Below are 20,803 nucleotides of genomic sequence, written 5' to 3' on the forward strand. Positions count from 1 at the left end.
AAAAAGACAACAGCAAGTGTTAGTAAGAAAGTGGAGAAATTAGAATGTTCACACACTGCTAGTAGGAATGCAAAATGGTATAGGCACTTTAGAAAACTCCATCAGTTCCTCAAAAAGTTGTACATAGAGGTTACACATAACCTAGCAATTTCACTCCTAGGTATTTACCCAAGAGAAATGAAAATATGTCCACACAAAACTGTACACAGATTTTCATAGCAACAATATTCAGAACAGCTAAAAAGTAGAAACAGCCCAAAACTATATCAACTGAGGAATGTATAAACAAAATATGGCATATCTATACAATGACTATTATTCAGCTACAAAAAAAAGAATAAAGAACTGATACATTGCTATGAGCAAGATGAACCTTGAAAACACGCCAACTGAAAGAAACAAGAAGACCATATATTGTATAACTCCATTTATATGGAATGTCCAGAACAGGCAAATCCAGAAATAAACAATTCATTAGTGGTTGCCGGGAGCTAAGGGGAGGGGGAGGGATGAGGAAGGGACTGCTATTGGGTACATGACTTCTTTGTGGGATGATGAAAATGTACTGGAATTAGACAGTGGTGATGGTTTCACAACTTTGTGAATATACTAAAAACCAGTGAATCATACACTTTAAAAATAAATTTTATGTACAATTTTATCTCAGTTAAAAAAGAATTAATAAAAAGCAGCACAACAAAGGAATGAACAAAAGTGTTCTTTTTGTCCATTTTCTGTACACTTAACTATGTTGTAGACCTATGCTGGTTGCTAGGAACCCAAGATGAGTAATACAAAGTCACTATACATCCTTCAGGCTCATTCTCCTTAGCATACAAATGTTTTTCTCAAGAGGGAACCAACTTTGAAAATGCAAAAACAGCAAATATAAGCCATAGACAATACAAGAGAATGCAGGTATTTACATTATAAATTCTTCTACATCACCTTGGAATTTTTGTTGTTGTTTCACTAAATATGGGAGAAGGGGCCCTGACCTGTGTGGCTCAGTCAATTGGGCATTGTCCTGCAAAGCATAAGGTTGCTGATTCTATTCCCAGTCAGGGCACACACCACTTTGGTGCCAGTAGGGGAGGCAAATGATGTTTCTCTCCCTCTCTTCCTCCCTCCCTCCCACTCTCTCTAAAAGTGAATAAATGAAATCTAAAATATATATACATAGGAGAAAGGGAAGAAATATGCTTCTAATATTGGTATGAAATAACTCATTGTACCCCAATGCTGATAATGTCATTTTCCAAAAACAATTAAATAGCTTCATTTCATTTATTTGAATTTTTTTTTTTTAACAAATAATGTTTTTGAAAAATCTTTCTTATTTTGAATGTATTATTTCCTCAGTGACTCCTGGATTCTTCTCTATTTTTGACATGCAAAAACTGCACAATAAAAATATCCCAAAAGAAAATGCTTTTTAACACTTTATTACAATATCCATGTGAAAACTGTTTTTCTGTAATAAGTAACAAGAGAGTTCTCTAAACTAAAAAACCAAATGTTCTGGGCTCCAATCACAGATTTTTGAGAAACAGAGACTATCTCATATCCTGATATGAAAGCTGCACTTCCATAAAAAAAAATAGCTAAAATCAAAAACTCAAATTTTGACAGAAAACTATGTTAAACAGTACTTTAAACAGTGCAAAAAGTCAAGTTCTACTCAATCTAAGACATTAGATATTTTTGATACTTTTAACATGATATTTATATTACTGTATTTTGTTGTATATAGTGTGTTCCCATGTATAATGCATACCCACATTTTTGGCCTAAGCTTTCAGGAAAAAAAATCTTTCCTTTTAATTTTTTAATTCAATTTTTTATTCATTTATATTTAGGTACTTGCTTTTTGTATTAAAAGGGATTTTAGCATTTATTTCTGAACATATTTACAGTATGTATTGTAAACATATTTGTTATATAATACTTACAAAACACAACAACAGATACAAGGTACTTCAGTACTACCCATGTATAATGTGCACCCTTATTTTACCCTCAAAAATTTGGGCAAAAAAATACACATTATACACAGCAAAATACAGTACCTTCCCAAAAGGTAAAACCAAAATTTCGTTATCATTACCTTATCTTTGGCCTCAGGCAGTGTGATTTCTCTAGGTTCTAAAATTGATATTTCTCGAAAAGGTGGCACACATCTGACTATATCTGGTACGTAGTTTGTATGAAACAATGGCGGCATTGAGTATCTTCTTTCACCCGATAAAGGCACTGTGTGGTTAACTATAGTTGGCTCTTGGTGGGGTGAATGGAAACGCTGCCGTTTACTGTCAAGAGGAAGGTTTTTTTCATCGCTTAATCTCCTGAAAACAAGTAATATACCTTAGTAATTAAAGGTATAACTTTCTGATAACAAATAGAAAACATTAAGAATATATAAGTATGACAATAATGACTCACCACGGCCCCATATTAGCTCTATATGAATCTTAAAACATCTACTTTTAGCACAAGACATGCCTTAAAAAAAACCTCAGGAAAAATGAGAATAATGCATATGGAAAAAACAAACTACATACATACATTAAGGTTAGTCTCCTACTTTTGAACTACCCCGATGTTTTATCTCAGCAGTGAAAAGTTTATCAGAAAATTTCTGTTTATAAAACCACTAACAACAAAAGATCCAAACTAACAGAAGAGGTCAAAATTAAGTTAATCGAGTGCCATATATTTTAAAAAGGCTCTTTGAGTCCACTTATGTTCTGGCTCATCAGTAGGAAAGATCAAATTAGGAGACATTTACTTTTTTTAAAAAGCTATTAAAGATATTGGACAAGTAAAAAAAATGAAAATGAACTACATTTCAGATTATATTAATGCTGTTAAATTTCTTGGACATGATCAATGTACTTTTGGTTATTTAGAAAAATATCCTTGTTTTTAGGAGGAATGTACTAATATGTATTGGAGTAAAGTCAAATGAAGTAAACAACTTTTTTTCATAGGTTCCGAAGAAAATGTGAGGATAGGAAGAAAAAGAGGCAGGGAAAAAAAACAATGTAGCAAAACTTTAATTGATATTTAGGTTAATGAAATACAGGTGTTTATTTATTAGTCTTTAATTTTTTTCTGGAGGCTTAAAATCTTTCAAAACAAAATACAAGGAAAAAAATCATTAAAAAAATAGTATTTGTTGAAAAAAGAAATTTACTTTATCAAGTTATTCATGTAGGTAATTCCATAGGAAATGGTCCAATTACTTTTAAGGTCTAAAATTCTACTGGTCACAGAAACCTGAAGGTTTTTATTGTAATACTCCTTTGGGATTCTGACAACTTCTCTCTCCTTAACAGACCCATAAGCCACTAAAGTGAACAGTGCTATAAACATAAGCATACTTAATATTTTTTAAACATTAAAATTTAGAACTTTATATTTTGAATATCTTCTGAGAATGCCAATTTTAGTTTTTAAAATATGTATAACTATAAACTAATGGAATTTATTTTCACTCATGATTCACCAACTGGCTATCAGGGCAATTTCCAAAAATTGAAAATCTAAACAAAGTCAATACTTTTAGCATCATTATATAGATTTCACAATGACAACTGAAGAACAACTCACAGTGCTTCTAAACATGGTATCTAGAGCCAGGCCTCCTGGGTCCGTATCACAGGTATGCCTATTTTACTTGAATAACTAATTGCTTAACCTCTGTGTGCTTCAGCTTTCTCCTCAAGAGAGGGTTAATAGTACCTACCTCATAAAGTGGGCTGAAACTTAATCAAATTATTATTTGTAAAGTCCTTAGAACAAGGCCTGCTATATAGTTATGGTCAATCTCAGGTAGTGTTATTTTTAATTGGACACAAAAATTATGAAATGTTTACATAAGGTTTAAATAGCAATATCTATCAAGTACTGCCAAGTCATATTTTAATAATCACCTCTAAAGCTCTATTATAATTGCTTTATGATACATTAATTTCTTTTATCAAACTAGTTAAAACTAATTGGCTCTTGACTTCTCTACAGAAAGCTTTCTGTCATGCAGAAGTTTTCCTTATAATATTTACCATGGTCTGTTACCTGTGTAAGATGTAGATAAACCAAACAGCAGTAAACTATGCTAAAAAGAAGGTGTTAGGGGCTGAATTGTGTCTTGTTCAGAAGTCATATATTTAAGCTCTAGCCCCCGGTATTTGGAGGTACCGCCTTTAAAGAAGTTTAAACAAGGTCATTAGGGCGGGTCCTAATCAGTATCACTAATGTCCTAGAAGAGAGAGAGAACACAGAAAACACAGACACAGGGATAACCATATGAGAACACAGAAAGAGGGCAGCCATCTACCAGCCAAGGTGGAAAGCTTCAGAATAAGCCAAACTTGCCAACACCTTGATCTTGGAATTCTAGCCTCCAGAATTGTGAGAAAACAAATTTCTGCTGTTTAAACCAACCAGTCTGTTGTACATTATTATTGAAGCACTAGCATATATATACAGGAAGCCATCTGACTTACTTAAAAATCTCAATTACAACTAGTTTTCTGAAGAAATATAGCATCGTTCCAATATAAAACTTACAATAGCAGGAGTAATTAAAGTATTTCTAAAATTCTTTAAATATTATGTAGAAGTTTTAAAATTCTGTGACAGGACTGATCACACAGATCCCAGGAAAAAAATTTAGGGTACAGTGTCCATACAATTTTAGTAAAAGACATGCAAACATTTTATTTTTAAATCCATAAGAAGTACTTACTTCCTTCCTCGAAATAATGGGGAAGTTGAAGTCTGTATTGGACTGACATTTCCATACGTCAACGGCTGTAATGACACAGCTCTAGACAAGCTACCAAAAACAAAAAATAATAGTAATAAACCTTTTTTTCTTGAAATTTTTTCAGAAAAAATAAGTATTTCAATGATCAAAAGAAAACAAGTCAAAATGGCATTTTTCTCTAACTTCAAATGTTTCACATAAAAAGTGTTTGCAATAGCCAGAGTGGAGTGGGGAGGGGATAGTGGGGAGAGTGGTCTTCAGGAACTACTATAAAGGACACATGGACAAAACCAAAGGGGAGGGTGGAGGTGGGGGAGGGAGGTGGGTTTGGCTGGGGTGGGGTAGAGGGGTGGGGAGAAAATGCAGACAACTGTAACTGAACAACAATAAAAAATGAATAAATAAAATAAAAATAAAAGCATTTGCATCAAATAGAAAACAAAATTTACATATGATACAGGCAAAAATATTTCCATACTTACTCTACATTCTGAAAGTTGAACTGGGCATCGATAAGCTGCTGGTGTGAATAAAGAGTTGGTGACAGAGCAAAGAAGTCATTATGTTGTTGATGGTTTGGTGTGAAAGGTGGGCGACCCAAAATTGAGTTTGGGAACATACTCTTGTTCACTAAAAGTGAACATGTATTCTTCCACCTAGAATAGTTTTAAAAGACAAATTAATTATAGCTTAAAGATACTGAGCTCTTTGGTAACTAGTATCCACTATTTAAACCAATTGATTACGAAGTTATGAATTTTATTTGTAGTTATTTTTACAAGTTGAAATAGATCTCTTAAGTCATATTATAGGTAACAACTTACTAATAAAGAATTTTAAACCTAGATTAACCATAGCATTATTCAAATGTCAGTACAATCTATGTAAGTTTCAAAATTTCTGATGAATGTCCCCTAATAAATTTAGCCTAATATCAATAAATCTTTTAGAAATCAAGTTAACACCACATACTCTGATAATAAAAAAGAAACATAAAAAACAGGGAAACATTTAATGAAAGCCCCTACAGATTCCTACATTTATTCCCAATATAATTTATGTAAAGGCAGAGCCATCTCATGAAATCTGGTTCCTTTGATTGAGATCTTACAGATCTGATCAAGCAAGGGAAGGAATTTGTATTGCCTAATAACTACTTATAAAATTGTGAGATTCCCTTCAAAGTCTAAATAACTACATAAAGGACTTCCAATAAAAAGCCTTATTCTACAAGAACGGGGAAAACCTTGTATACAAAGCAATCAGAACCATTCACTGACCCAAGCAGGAATCTAGAAACTTATTCCTTTGCAGTGACGGATCCCAAAGGCTACAAACTTAGAAAGAGTAGGGTGAGGTAACAAACTGAAAACAAGTATTAAAATAATCCCCAGCACACCTTCATAAAGGAGGAAATTAGAAAACTCATTTTTAGAATAACTGAGAAAGAAACCATATAATATAGTAACCAGATAATTTATATAACACAGTAACAGGTTTCCACCGAAGAAAAGTCAAGCCTGCTAGCAACTACAATAAGGCCTACTGTTGAACTGCCCACCCACACACACAGAGCTTTCTCCAATTAGATTTCTAAAACCTTACTTACAACACACATCATGGATGCCAGAAGAAAAAAAAAATCTGAAAATAAACAAAAACAATGCCAAGAACAAATGAAAACTCAAAAAAACCCCTCAAAATACTCCTTAACTAATGAAAAAACTGCATATACAGAACAAGAGTATGTTGTTTAAAAAGCAGAGGGGCCTTTGGCAATTACAATACTGAAAGCAGAAATATCCAGCAGAAAGTTAAAATATAACATTGAGAAAATCCCTTAGAAGTAACAAAAAAGAAAAAATGATGAGGGCGGAAAGAAAGCAGGACAATAGGAAAGAAAACAGAAGAACCTCAAACTATGTGGTCCAACATCCAACATAATAGAAGCTCCAGAGAAAATACAAAAAAAGAATTACCAAATAAATTTTTTTAAATTTCCAAGACTGAAGAACACCAATCCTTACATTTAAAGGACCCAATGAGTACAAAGCATGGTTTAAAAAAAAAAAAATGAATATCAAAGCATATCAGGAGTGAAATTTTAGAATTTCAGAATATCAAAAAAGCATATAAAATATTAGAGGAAAATGTTATAAACAAAGGGTTGGTAATCGAAATGGCTTTAAAGCAACAGTAGAAACCACAAGACAATGAAGTCAATGCCTTCAAATCCCTGAAGGAAATGCTCTCAAGCTGTAATTCAATGCCTAGCTATACTATCAATGCAAGGGAGATAAAAACAAAAACAAAAACCCTTGTTAGACACGTAAGATATCAAAAAAGAAAAAGAAAACCTGCGATCTAGGAAAAGGAAGATCCAACACATGGCAGAAGCAAAGTACATTCCCCAGCATTATGGTGAAGGGAAGCTAACAGCTTGAATTAGAGCAGGACAGAAGGCTTCAAGGAGATATCCAAGGAGGAAAAAAAAAGGTTAATTGGTAGATTACCTGATGTACTTTACCAAAGAGAGCAGTTCTGCTGACAGAGCAGAAATAATTATAGGAACAGAAAAGTAGCAAGTTAAAAATAAATTACTGAACAAAAGAAAAAGCATACTCAAAGGGTCATATAAAAAACTAAATATAATCAGTTACCTACTTGGTTCCTACAACACAAACACTGAATTAAGAAATTATATTTAGAAAGTTGAGATTCTGGCCAAGATGGAGGCATAGAGAGATACACTTTGCCTCCTCACACAACCAAAAGGACAACAACAAATTAAAAAAAAAAACAAAAAAAAAACTGCCAGAACTGCCAGAAAATCGATCTGCATGGAAGTCCAACCACCAAGGAGTTAAAGAAACATTCATCCAGACTGGCAAGAGGGGTGGAGACACATAGTGCAGGCAGAGAGGACCTGTAGCAAGGCAGCGGCTGGCAGACCAGGCGGTCCCACATTTGCATGAGGATAAACTGGAAGGAGCAACTGGGGAGCAAAACAGACCACACAATCCAGGATTCCAGCGTGGGGAAATAGAGCCCCAAAACCTCTGACTGTAAAAACCTTTGGGGGTTGAGGCAGCAGGAAAAACTAGCAGCCTCACAGGAGAGATGTTGGAGAGACCCACGGGATCCTAGAACGTACACAAACCCACCCACCTGGGAATCAGCACCAGAAAGGCCCAATTTGCTTTTGGGTAGCAGGGGAAGTGACTGAAAGTCAGCCAAGAGCAGAGCAAGTGGCATTGTTCCCTCTCAGACCCCTCCCCCACATACAGTGCCACGAGGCAGCCACGTGGGCTGCTCAGGCCTGGCAAATACATAATGCCCCACACCTTACTATGTAACAGGCATGCCGAGACAAAAAAATATGCTCCAAATGAAAAAACAGACCAAAGCTCCAAAAATAGAATTAAGCAATGAAGAGATAGCCAACCTACTAGATGCAGAGTTTAAAACACGGGTAATCAGGATGCTCACAGAAATGGCTGAGTATGGTCAAAAAATAGGGGAAAAGTGAGGGATATGAAAAGTGAAATAAAGGAAAATGTACAGGCAACCAACAGTGACAGGAAGGAAACTGGGACTCAAATCAACAATTTAGAACAAAAGGAAGAAATAAACATTCAACTGGAACAGAATGAAGAAACAAGAATTCGAAAAGTGAGGAGAGGCTTAGGAACCTCTGGGACAATTTTAAATGTTCCAATATGCGAATCACAGGTGTGCCAGAAGGAGAAGAGGAACAGCAAGAAATGGAAAACTTATTTGAAAGCATAATAAAGGAGAACTTCCCCAATCTGACAAAAGAAATAGACTTCCAGGAAGTCCAGGAAGCTCAGAGTCCCAAAAAAGTTGGACCCAAGGAGGAACACACCAAGGCACATATGATTACATTACCCAAGATTAAAGATAAGGAGAGAATCTTAAAAGCAGCAAGAGAAAAGGTGACAGTTACCTACAAAGGAGTTCCCATAAGACTGTCAGCTGATTTCTCCAAAGAAACCTGGCAGGCAAGAAGGGGCTGGAAAGAAGTATTTGAAAGGCAAGGGCATACATCCAAGATAGCCCAGCAAAGCTATCATTTAGAATGGAAGGGCAGATAAAGTGGTTCCCAGATAAGATCAAGTTAAAGGAGTTTATCATCGCCAAGCCCTTATTATATGAAATGTTAAAGGGACTTCTCTAAGAAAAAGAAGATCAAAACTATGAACAGTAAAATGACAACAAATTCACATCAATAACTGAACCTAAAAACAAAAACAAAAACAAACTAAGCAAACAACTAGAACAGGAACAGAAGCACAGAAATGAAGATCACATGGAGGGTGATCAGCAGGGAAGGGGCGAGAGGGAGAATGGGGGAAAAGGTACAGGGAATAAGAAGCATAAATGGTAGGTACAAAATAGATGGGGGAGGTTAAGAATAGTATGGGAAATGGAGAAGCCAAAGAACTTATATGTACGACCCATAGACATGAACTAAGGTGGAGGAATGCTGGTGGAAGGAGGGATGCAGGACAGAGAGGAATAAAGGAGAGAAAAAAAAATGGGACAACTATAATAGCATAATCAATAAAATATATTTAAAAAAAATAAATTCCCATCATTTACTATATATTAAAAAGATTACATATATTCATATATTATACTATAAATTACATATGAGGAGACCCAAAAAGAATGGTATTATCTTCTGGAGGAGGGACGGGCCCCTTATAGTACAGGCTTCCCTTGTTAGGTAAGTGTTCTAAGAAGCCATCTGTATCAGTGTTCCAGATGGCATTATTGTGAGAGGCTGCATTCAGCTTTAGCGAATTTTTTTTTGAAGACTCTTTCAACACATGTGCCCATTTAATGATGGGTGACTTACCCTGCCCACACTGAGCTGAGTGTTCAGCAGTTTTTAACCAAAAACAGCGTGACCTCTGTGTCCCTTCCTCCCTATTCACCCAATCTTGTCCCAAGTGACTTTTCTTTTTGTTTTCTGGATGGAAAAAGTCCTCAAAGGGTAACATTTCACTGATGTGGAAGAGATTAATTAAAAAACAACAAAGCACTAAAAGGCATCAAAATGGATGAATTCAAAAACTGTTTTGAGCAGTTGAAAAAATGTCTCAATAGGTGTACTGCATCAAATAGAGAGTACTTTGAAGGTGACTGAGGTTTAAACATGTGAGAATAAATACACAAATATTTATAAATAAACTCTGGGGATTTTTGGGTCCCTGTTCGTATTCACATTCATATACATCACAATTTATGATGACAGAGAGTACATAAAGGTGCTAAATTTTCATTTTCAGCAGATGCCAACCCAAAGAATAGCTATAAATTTTTTTTTTTTTAGAACAGAGGAAAAGAACATTTAAGCAGCTTTAAAATTAAAAAGACAGTTGCTTCTGGGGATTGACACAAGGCAGTTGGAAAAATTGGAGCAGCAGACAACAAAAGAGAAAGAGAGAGCTGCAATCAATCAATCAATCAATCATACAAATTTATCCTTGTATTTTGGTCAATTCTGTAAGATTAAAATTCCCCTAGGCTGGCCACAGATAGTGAGATACATGAGTCCTGGGTTTAAAAAGATCTGGACAAGTCTCTGACCACTATCAGATCTCATCCCAAATGCCTGACTCTCTAATTTGAATCAAAGACAAATGTTACCTCCAGAAAACAAGTCTGTCAACTCTCCTTAGCAGGCCTTTGTGTCTTGTCAGCTTTTTTTAAAGTAATCCTATCAGATCTACTACACTGATTTTACCTGCTCAGAGAAAATGAAAAACATCTTGCACTAAGCAGTATTCCAGAGAATCCATATTAAAAGTATACTCAATAACCACAGAATGGCAGAATCAAGAGTGGCAGCTAGTGCCTTGTTCTGCCTTTTGCCTGGGTTTACACTTTTTTGGCCTTCTTTACTCTGCTTCCCTGACTCAAATCCACATAAAACATAATTCCTATTTCATATAATTCCTCAGAAAATGACATTAAATACAAGTCATTATAGTAATAAATTTTGCTTAGTATTTCATTTTGTTGGAATATAGATACTACAAGTATAGATATGATAAACAAGGGATGGAATCTGTACTCAGAAAAACGAGAATTAAAATGTTTTGTTTCAGATTTATTTAAGTCAGTTCATAGTTAAAATTCTATGACGCTGTTTATACCTATAAATAATGCAGAGTAGGACAAAAGTAGGATTACAGTTGTTCCTATGGAAAACAATACAATAATAAGTAATAGTGCAAGAATAAACTCTGTTTCACATACTCACAACTGTAAACCCTATGTGTCTGTTTTTCTTCAACACCCAAATAAAGTCCTATACACATGCATTCAGATTTGAAGACTGAAAATTACTTAACAGCCCAGACCTCACCTATTCTTATCTCATTAGCTGGTCAAATTCAAACTAAGAATAAGTCAAAATGTGTCTTGTACCCCAGTAGTACTCTACAAAATCAATGAACCAATTATGCAAGGCTTGAAAATGTAGAATGATTCCATAGCCAAAAGTTTACTTTAGGGTAAATATTGAGTTCAACCTGTCCCAACTTTCCCGAAAAGCACTAAGATTTTTGGAGTCCTTCCAAACAAATTATTGGTCAGGTTCTCCTCAGTATGAATCTTGGCCTTCAAGTCTGGCTCTTACCAGATCAGCCCGCAAGGTAAAAAGAAACATTCCTAGGGAATGTAACCAATGGCCTTCAATGCTCCACACCACAGGTATCCTGTATGACCATCTAGGAATAAGGAAGTAAACCAAAAGCCCATGAATTTCAATTTCTCTTTCTAACTTTTTTTCTATGATTTTTTTCTATGATTAACTGATTTTTATGACAAAAATGTCACCAAAATAACAATCTATCACAAACATAACAAGGGATCATTTATTTAAACAGAATACAGTTTTGGCAAAACTATTATAACATCAGAATTAAGGGGACCTCCACAGCATTTCAAATTGTCTTCTTCATATTCTGAATGAAAGGCTTTACTAAGTATTTTATATATATAACTGTGGTAGCAAGTACACGAAATTTTATACTAAACAAAATCCAGATATTGGTGGCATCCTGTTTTTCTTAGCTTGAAAGGTATGTATCTCAATCTGTACTTAAGTATAAAATAGAATATTTTAGATAACTTTTGAACTGTTTTTAAACCACTGCACTGGTTCTGGCTTTAAGGAATCGTAAGCACTGCTTCTGATTAAGATTGACCCAATGGGAAACTATACAGGTTTATTTGTAAATAATCACGCATGAGACAAACTGTAAGAGATTAGTTTACAAAATAATTCCTAGTGCTATAGTATTTGATCCTGAAGCTTACAACCTGGAATTTGTCCTAAACTTGACCTCTCCTCCAAGGAATTAGAAAACACCCAAGGTTACATAATTCCTTCACCAGGATTCCCTGGAAAGCAGAAGCTACCTAGTGTAAACCCCACAACTGTAGTGGCTAAATCAAGTTAACGCTTCACTTTATCCAAAGGCCTTTGATCCATCCCCGAAAGTCACTTTTTTTTCCAGTGGAAATAGTTCGATTCCCAAATCCTGCTCACTCACTGTCAAAACCACCTGCAGGTTTTGAAAAGGACACTCCTTTTTATTAAGAATTAGATTCCATCCAAGTGTTGAAAAAAATAATCTAGTCGCATGATTTGAAATGGACATTTCTTAAATGACCTGTTTCACATGGAGTCTGTTACACATCATTTCCACATCAGACTTAATTGGGGATATCACACCAACGACGTTACTCGCTATCAGTACATAGTAAGGGCCGTTTGGCTGTTAATCAGTACATGTTAATCCCTTGTGATAATAAGCCATAAAATATGTCGGCATTTACAAAAAATAGTATGTTACCTGTAATACAAACATACAGTGTTCAGTTAGGATCTCTTTTACTACACATCTGTTAACAAGTTGCCAAATTAGCTTGAGTTTTAGTTTCTCTGTTTCTTTTTTGTTCACCCAATTGGTATACGCAAACTAAATAAACAACTGCTATTTTAAACAAAAAGCTAGGAGATCTAAAACAAGATAGGATACTTGGATGATACGGAAGTTGTGAGACACAAAAATCCCTCGTATTATGGACTAGAAAGAAGAGATGAAGAGCCCATCTACAAAGGCTGGACGGGGTGGGGGAAGGGGGCAGAGTATGCAATAATCTGACGGTCCTAATACGTGCACTTGCCTCCTAATACGTGCACTTGCCGTGAAGAACTGAGGCAAGACGCAAAATCATGCCCATTTAAACCGTCCTTCGAAACATCATGCAGGATTCCATGACAATCTTCCTCTTTTGGTCCTAGACCAAGGACGGGGCACGAGGAAAAGCAACGAGTGAAAAAAGTAAACGGTCCTAACAGTCCTCAAAAAGTAGAGAGGGCCGCCCAAGAGTCTGGGAAGAGGTATTGCCGGAACCTCCCACGCAAAACAAAACAGTACAGTTTCAAAAAAGTTCCCCGCGCCCCGCCCTCCACCTGGCCCTACGGTGTGCGTCCCGCGCCGAAAGCCCCTGACTCACTGGTGTCCTTGGGGCAGGGCCTACCGGCACTGCCCGCCCAAGAGCTCCAAGGCCCGAGCGGCGACGGACCCGCGCGCTCGGTCGTAGCTTTCTCCTGAGCCAAAGAGGTAGTGGCCCGCGGAATGGCTAGGACCGGTTCCGGAACCGGGTTACTTTCTAAACCCCCGTCTCCGCGTCCGGGGAGGAGACACACGAGAAGAGGCAGAGCCAGCAAGAGTGGAGATGGTTGAAGGCGGTGGCAAGAGGCGGAAGACCAAAAAGTAGCTCAAAAACCGGCATAGAAAGCACTGTCAGAGACACCCGGAAGACCGACGTGACCCCGGATGGGAATAGCTGGGAGAGAAGTCACACTTCCGGCAACATCCCCCGCCTCCTGCCTCAAGCCTCTTGCGCGCTTTCTGCTAGGCGCGCAGGCGCACGCTTGCTGGAGTCTGGGCGTGTTCAGAGGTGGTCCGTTGCGGTACTTGCTGTAATAAACATTTTGTATTGTGGTACTTGCTGTAATAAACATTTTGTACTGGCTCCTGGTGAATCAGGCGGGTGACTCCTCCCAGAGAAGCTTTTCCAAGTCCAATTTTCTCTCACTCTTCTGCACCAGTCTGTATTAAGCTTTTTTTTTTAATGATTTTATTTTTAGAGAAAGGGGAAGGGAGAGAAACATGGGTGTGTGGTTGCCTCTCACGTGCCACCACCTATCAGGGACCTGACTTACAACCCAGGCTTGTGCGGTGACTGGGAATTGAACCAGGGACCCGTTAGTTCACAGGCTGGCACTCAATCCACTGAGCCACACCAGCCAGGGTTGTACTAGGCTTTAGTTGTTACTCCCTACACCCCTACCCCTGCCAGTGAACTATGAGCTACTTGAAGTGTGAAATCCCTTATTTTTCACTTAAGCCTGCACTCAGCACCTTGCCCATAATAATAGCTGACATTCCTTAATTCAACCACTATTTAATATTTCTTCTCAAGGTTTAATAGTTTTGAAGATATCTAAATTACTGAATTTATTGGTGTAATTTTGTTAACAATATTCTTTATTGTCCTTTCATATCTATAAAATCTCCCCTCCGCTCATTCCTGAAATTGGTAGTTTGTGTCATCTTTTTCCTGGTCAATCTGGGGAAAGGCTTATCAACTTTACCGATCTCAAATCTCAAAGCCAGTTTTTGTTTTCATAGATTTTCTCTATTGTTTTTGTTTTCTATTTCATTTATTTGTGCTGTTATGTTTATTTCCTTACTTCTGCCTTTAAACTTTTTTAAAGTTTTAAAATTCTATAGTTTCCTTTTTATTGAATTTATGGGGGTGATATTGGTTAATAAAATTATATAGGTTTCAGGCGTACAATTCTGTAATACTAATTTTATAGGTTCTTCACTTGAAAACTGAGATCATTGACTAGAGATGTTTCTTGTTTTGTAGTGTAAGCATTTGGTGGGATGTGTTCCTCAAAGTACTGCTTTAGCTGCGTCCCATACATTCTGATACAGGGTACCGCCAAAGTAACACCTGCTTGAGTGTGGTTGGTAGTAATAATATGGGTGTAATAACAAAATTCTAGCTATTTTTATTTCACAATGTATAAAAAAGGTAATATATAATGACCAAAAAGGGGCTTATGCCAGGAATGCTAGTTTGAATTAACATTGGAAAGTCAAACAATATAATTCACCATATTACCTAAGACTAAGACAGTAAAACTGTATGATTGTTTCCATAGATGCAGCAAAAGCACTGGACAAAATCTAATATCCTAGTAATACAGAAAAGCTTCCCTAACTTAATAAAAAGCATCTATAATAAATAACATACTTAATGGTAACGAAATGAATGCTTGGCCCTAGGATCAGGAACAAGGCAAGGATATCTGCACTGACCACTTCCGCAACATTGTAATAGGGGTTCTAGCCTGTACAATCAGGCAAGAAAAAGAACTAAAAGTCATCCAAATTTGAAAGAAGAAGTAAAACTGGCTTAATTTGCAGATGACATGATCTATGGTGAAAATCCTATATAATCTAGAAAAGGCTACTGGAACTAATAAATGAGATCAGCAAGACAACATGATATAAAATCAATGTAGAGTACAATGGTCGGTTTTATTTCTGTTATCCTAACAATGAGCAATCTGAATTTTAAAATGAAAATAGCAACAAAAATATGAAATACTTAAAAATAAGTTTGATAAAAGACATGCAAGTTCTACAAAGGAAACTTAAAATATGCTGACAGAAATTTAAGACACAAACTGACAGATAGGCCATGTCATGGGTCAGAAGACTTAATATTGTAAAATGTCAATTCTCCCCCACACTGATCAATAGATTCAATACCATTCCAGTAAAATTTTAGCAGATTTTCTTCAGTAATTTACAAAGTGAATACAAATTTTGCATGGAAATGGCTCTGACTGGTGTGGCTTAGTGGGTTTAGCATCATCCTGCAAACTGAGAAGTCACCAGTTGGATTCCTGGTCAGGGCATATGCCTGGGTTGCAGGCTAGATCCCCAGTTAGGGGCATGCAAAAGGCAACCAACTGATCGATGTTTCTCTCCCTCTCTCCTCCCTTCCCCTCTTCTCTAAAAATAAATAAAATTTTTAAAAATAAAAATAAAATGTATATGGAAATGCAAAGGTCCTAGAATAACCAAAACAATTTTTAAAAAGAAAAACAAGGCTGGAGAACTTACACTATACTGCCTAATCTTAATATTTATTATAAAGGTGCATTAATTGAGGTAGTGTAGAATTGATATAAAGAAAAGAAACTGACAGATGTAACTGAATAGAGAGTTATAAAAAAGTCCCATATATCATGAATTGATCTTTTACAAAGGACAAACACAATTAAGTGGAAGAAAGATTTTTCAACTAATAATGCTGGAACATTAGGGTATCCTAGACAAAAATAAAAAAGATTTCATACTGCATGTGAAAACACAAAATGTATACTAGATATAAATATAAAACTTCAAACATCTGGAAAAAGAGACAAAAATATTTGTGACCATAGACTAGGCAAACATTTCTTAGGTGTGATACCTAAAGAACTATTCTTAAAAAAAAAAAAGTGATAAGTTGAACTTGGTCAAAATTAAGTACTTCTTTTCAAAAGACATTATTAAAAAATAAAAAGACTAGGACTTCCAGTCAAGATGGAGGCATAGGTAAACACACTTCACCTCCTTGCACAACTACAGAAAAAATTACAAGTACACCTCAAAACAACAGCCAAAACTGTCAGAAAATCAAGCTGTATAGAAGACCAACAACCAATGATTTAAAGAAGCCACACTCATACAGACAGGTAGGAAGAGTGGAGACACCATGTGGCACCGAGAGGTAGCAGAATGGGCGGTCCCACATTCACAAGTGGTAGATAAAAGTCAGGAGGGATACCTCAGGAGCGAGCGATCCCAGCCCCAGCCCAGGGATCCTGCACCAGGAAGATAAATCCCCATAAATTCTGGCTGTAAAAACCAGTGGGAGCTGGGGTGGCAGAAAGAACTGCCAGATTTTCAGGAGACTCCTGTTAAAGGACCTGAACAGACTTAGAACTTATGCAGACCCACCCCTCTGGGATTCAGCACCAGGACAACAGCTGGGAGGGCACCAGTCACATAGAGGGAGAGAGTGAAGTGACTGGAAATAGTGCCAGTGCCAGGCAAACCTCCAGAAGCTAGGCAGCGGCATTGTCCCCTCTCTGAGCCCACCCCACACAGAGCCACAAAGTGAAGTAAGTTGTCCCACCCTGGCAATTAATTAAGGCTCTTAAATTGCCACACAATTTACAGGTGCCTTTTCTACAATAGGCCACACTACTAAGACAGGGAGTCAAAGCAGCTCTACCAGAAACAAACAGGGACGCTGCCAAATTGAGGAGACAAAAAATATGGCCCAAATGAAAGAACCTAACAAAATCTCAGAAAAAGAACTAAATGAAATGAAGATAACCAACCTATCAGATACAGAGTCCAAAACACTGGTTATCAGGATACTCAAAGAACTCATTGAGTACAGCAACAGCATAAAAAAAACGACCTGGGCAGAAATGAAGGTTACATTAAGTGAAATAAAGAAAAATCTATAGGGAACCAACAGTAGAGGGGATGAAGCTGAGATTCAAATGAACAATTTGGAACATAAGGAGGGGGAAGCATTCAATCAGAACAGCAAGAAGGAAAAAGAATTCAAGAAAAAACAAGGAGAGTATAAGGAGCCTCTGGGACATGTGTAAATGTACCAACATCTGAGTCATAGGGGTGCCAGAGGGAGAAGAGGAAGAGAAAGAAATCGAAAACTTATTTGAAAAAATAATGAATGAAAACTTCCCTAATTTGGTGAAGGAAATAGATATACAAATCCCGGAAGCACAGAGAATCACAAACAAGTTGGACCCAAAAAGGAACACACCAAGACACATCATAATCAAAATTCTAAAGGTTAAAGAAAAAGAAAGAATCTTAAAAGCAGCAAGTGAAAAGCAGAGAGTTACCTACATAGGCATTCCCATAAGTCTATCAGCTGATTTCTCAAAAGAAACTTTGCAGGCTAGAAGGGACTAGCAAGAAGTATTCAAAGTGATGAAAAGCAAGGCCCTAAGTTACTATATCCAGCAAAGCTATCATTTAGAATGGAAGCAAGGATAAAGTGCTTCCCAGACAAGGTAAAGCTAAAGAAGTTCATCATCATCAAGCCATTATTACATGAAATGTTAAAGGGGCTTATTTAAGAAAAAGAAGATCAAAACTATGAACATTAAAATGGCAATAAATTCACCACTATCAGCATGTGTATCTAAAAAACAAACTACACAAACAAGCAGAGCAGGAGCAGAATCATAGATATGGAGATCATTTGGAGGGTTATTAGCTGGGAGGGGGAAGGGGGAAAATGGGTGAAATGGTGCAGGGATTAGAAAGCATAAATTGGTGGCATGAAATAGACAGGGAGAATGTTTTAAGAATGGTATAGGAAATGGAGTAGCCAAAGAACATATATGCATGACCCATGGACATGAACTAAGGGGGAAGAGTGCTGGAGAGAATGGAGGTACTGGGCCAGGGGTAAAGAGGGAAAAATGGGGTCAACTATAATGGAATAATCAATAAAATAAACTTTAAAAAACTTAAAAATAATAAAAATAAAATAAAAAGTTAAAAGACTAGCCAAAAATTAGAGAAAATATTTGCAAATGACGTCTTTGATAAAGAACTTGTCTCCAGAATGTTATTTTTAGAAACTCTCATCCCTCAATGAGAAGAAAATAAGGAACTCAATAAGCAAATGGGTACAAAGTATGAATAGATACAAAGAAGCCATATGAATGGCACGTAAGAAATGAAAAGATACTCAACTGGTAAGTCATTAGGGAAATTAAAACTACAATGAAATACCACTACCTATCTATTAATGATAAAATTAGAAAGACTAGCCATACTAAGTGCTGGTGAGAATATGGAGTGACTAACTCTCATACATCTCCAATGAGAATGTAATGATACAACTTCTTTGGAAAATGCTTTGGCCGTTCTTTTAAAAGTTAAACATAGATTTACTTGTGATGTAGGCATTCCACTACTAGGTATTTATCCAAAAGAAATGAAAGCATATGTCCACACAAAGACTTGTACAGAGAATACCTAAGGCTCTGCCCCTTACTACATAACAGGAGCACTGAGACAAAAAAAAAATATGGCCCAAATGAAAGAACAGATCAAAGCTCCAGAAAAAATACAACCAAGCAATGAAGAGATAGCCAACCTATCAGAGTTCAAAACACTGGTAATCAGGATGCTTACAGAAATGGTTGAATATGGTCACAAGATGGAGGAAAAGTGAAGACTATAAAAAATAAAATAAAGGAAAATATACAGGGAACCAGCAGTGAAGGGAAGGAAACTGGGACTCAAATCAACCTTTTGGAGCAGAAGGAAGAAATAAACATTCAACTGGAACAGAATGAAGGAACAAGAATTCAAAAAATGAGGAGAGGCTTAGGAACCTCCAGGACAACTTTGAATGTTCCAACATGTGAACCACAGGGGTGCCAGAAGGAGAAGAGGAACAGCAAGAAATGGAAAACTTATTTGAAAACATAATGAGGGAGAACTTCCCCAATCTGGCAAAAGAAATAGACTTTCAGGAAGTCCAGGAAGCTCAGAGAGTCCCAGAAAAGTTGTACCCAAGGAGGAACACACCAAGGCACATTATAATTACATTATCCAAGATTAAAGAGAAGGAGAGAATCTTAAAAGCAGCAAGAGGAAAGGAGATGCTTGCCTACAAAGGAGCACACATAAGACTGTCAGATGATTTCTCAAAAGAAACCTTCCAGGCAAGAAGGGGCTAGAAAGAAGTATTCCAAGTCATGAAAGGCAAGGGCGTACATCCAAGATGACTCTATCCAGCAAAGCTATCATTTAGAATGGAAGGGCAGATAAAGTACTTCCCAGTTAAGACCAAGTTCAAGGAGTTCATCATCACCAAGACCTTATTATATGAAATGTTATAGGGACTTCTCTAAGAAAAAGATCGAAACAGTAAAATGACAACAAACTCACAACTATCAATAACTGAACCTAAAAACAAACTAAGCAAACAACTAGAATGGGAACAGAATCACAGAAATAGAGATCACATGGAGGGTTATCAGCGGCAAGGGGGAGGAGTGAGAATTGGGGAAAAGGTACAGAGAATAAGAAGCATAAATGGTAGGTATGAAATAGACAGGGGGAGGTTAAGAATAGTATAGGAAATGGAGAAGCCAAACAACTTATATGTACCACCCATGGACATAAACTAAGGGGGGGAATGCTGGAGGCAGGGGGATGCAGGGTGGAGGGGATTAAAAGGGAGAAAAAAATGGGACAACTATAATACTGTAATCAATAAAATATACTTAAAAATCACATTTGTTAATATCACTTTTTAATGTCATCAAAAGTATGTGTTTAGAAGCTGTCAAGATTAGCGTTGATGCAACTTTTACAAAATTCTTATTTTTTTTGAAAGCTCAATTGCATCAGTGACAATAAATACTATCATTTGTTTTCCCCTGAACTGATAGTTCAACTTCATTTATTTGAGAAAATACTTGCCAACTACCCAAATCTGAATAACCAGTTTGTTGTTAGTAGATATTTCAACAAAAATGATAAAAACAACTCGTTCAGCTTGCAACTCAAATGATCCTAAAGGCACTTTTTCTTGAGGCAAAACAGTTCTTTAGTATGCAACAGAAGTGCCTCATGAATACCTCCTATTTTTTCATACAAAATATTTTCAAAGATGTGAATTTAAAGGCCAATATATAATTGAGTTAATAATTTTACTGCTTCAATAAGAAGATTCTTAAATAAAATTGCTTTTTTTTTTTAACTGCAAGAGAATGGCAATGAAGAATACAGAATTGTCGATTTGTTCTAGTGGTCTTCAGCTGGAGGTAGTTTTGCCCTGATGGTATATCTA

At 36.5% G+C, this 20,803-nt stretch overlaps 1 protein-coding gene across 3 annotated transcripts in view; it reads right to left on the reverse strand.

Annotated features, from left to right (window-relative positions):
- Positions 1 to 13,662, reverse strand: part of TENT2 (terminal nucleotidyltransferase 2) — a 54,651-nt gene extending 40,989 nt beyond the window's left edge. For 2 of the 3 annotated variants that reach the window (XM_024563504.4, XM_024563503.4), the window contains exons 1-4: positions 13,331 to 13,662; positions 5,254 to 5,427; positions 4,751 to 4,840; positions 2,108 to 2,345 (exon numbers count right to left, since the gene is read on the reverse strand). In XM_024563504.4, coding sequence (XP_024419272.1) covers positions 2,108 to 2,345; positions 4,751 to 4,840; positions 5,254 to 5,390 — 465 coding nt within the window. In that variant the 5' untranslated portion in view covers positions 5,391 to 5,427; positions 13,331 to 13,662. Of the gene's footprint in view, positions 1 to 2,107; positions 2,346 to 4,750; positions 4,841 to 5,253; positions 5,428 to 12,997; positions 13,242 to 13,330 lie in introns of those variants that run through there. The other variant, XM_045197848.3, reaches the window with a different exon arrangement.
- Between the last annotated feature and the right edge of the window lie 7,141 nt (positions 13,663 to 20,803).

The sequence above is a fragment of the Desmodus rotundus genome, chromosome 1 (genome assembly GCF_022682495.2).
Source record: "Desmodus rotundus isolate HL8 chromosome 1, HLdesRot8A.1, whole genome shotgun sequence".
Taxonomy (NCBI): Eukaryota; Metazoa; Chordata; class Mammalia; order Chiroptera; family Phyllostomidae; genus Desmodus; species Desmodus rotundus.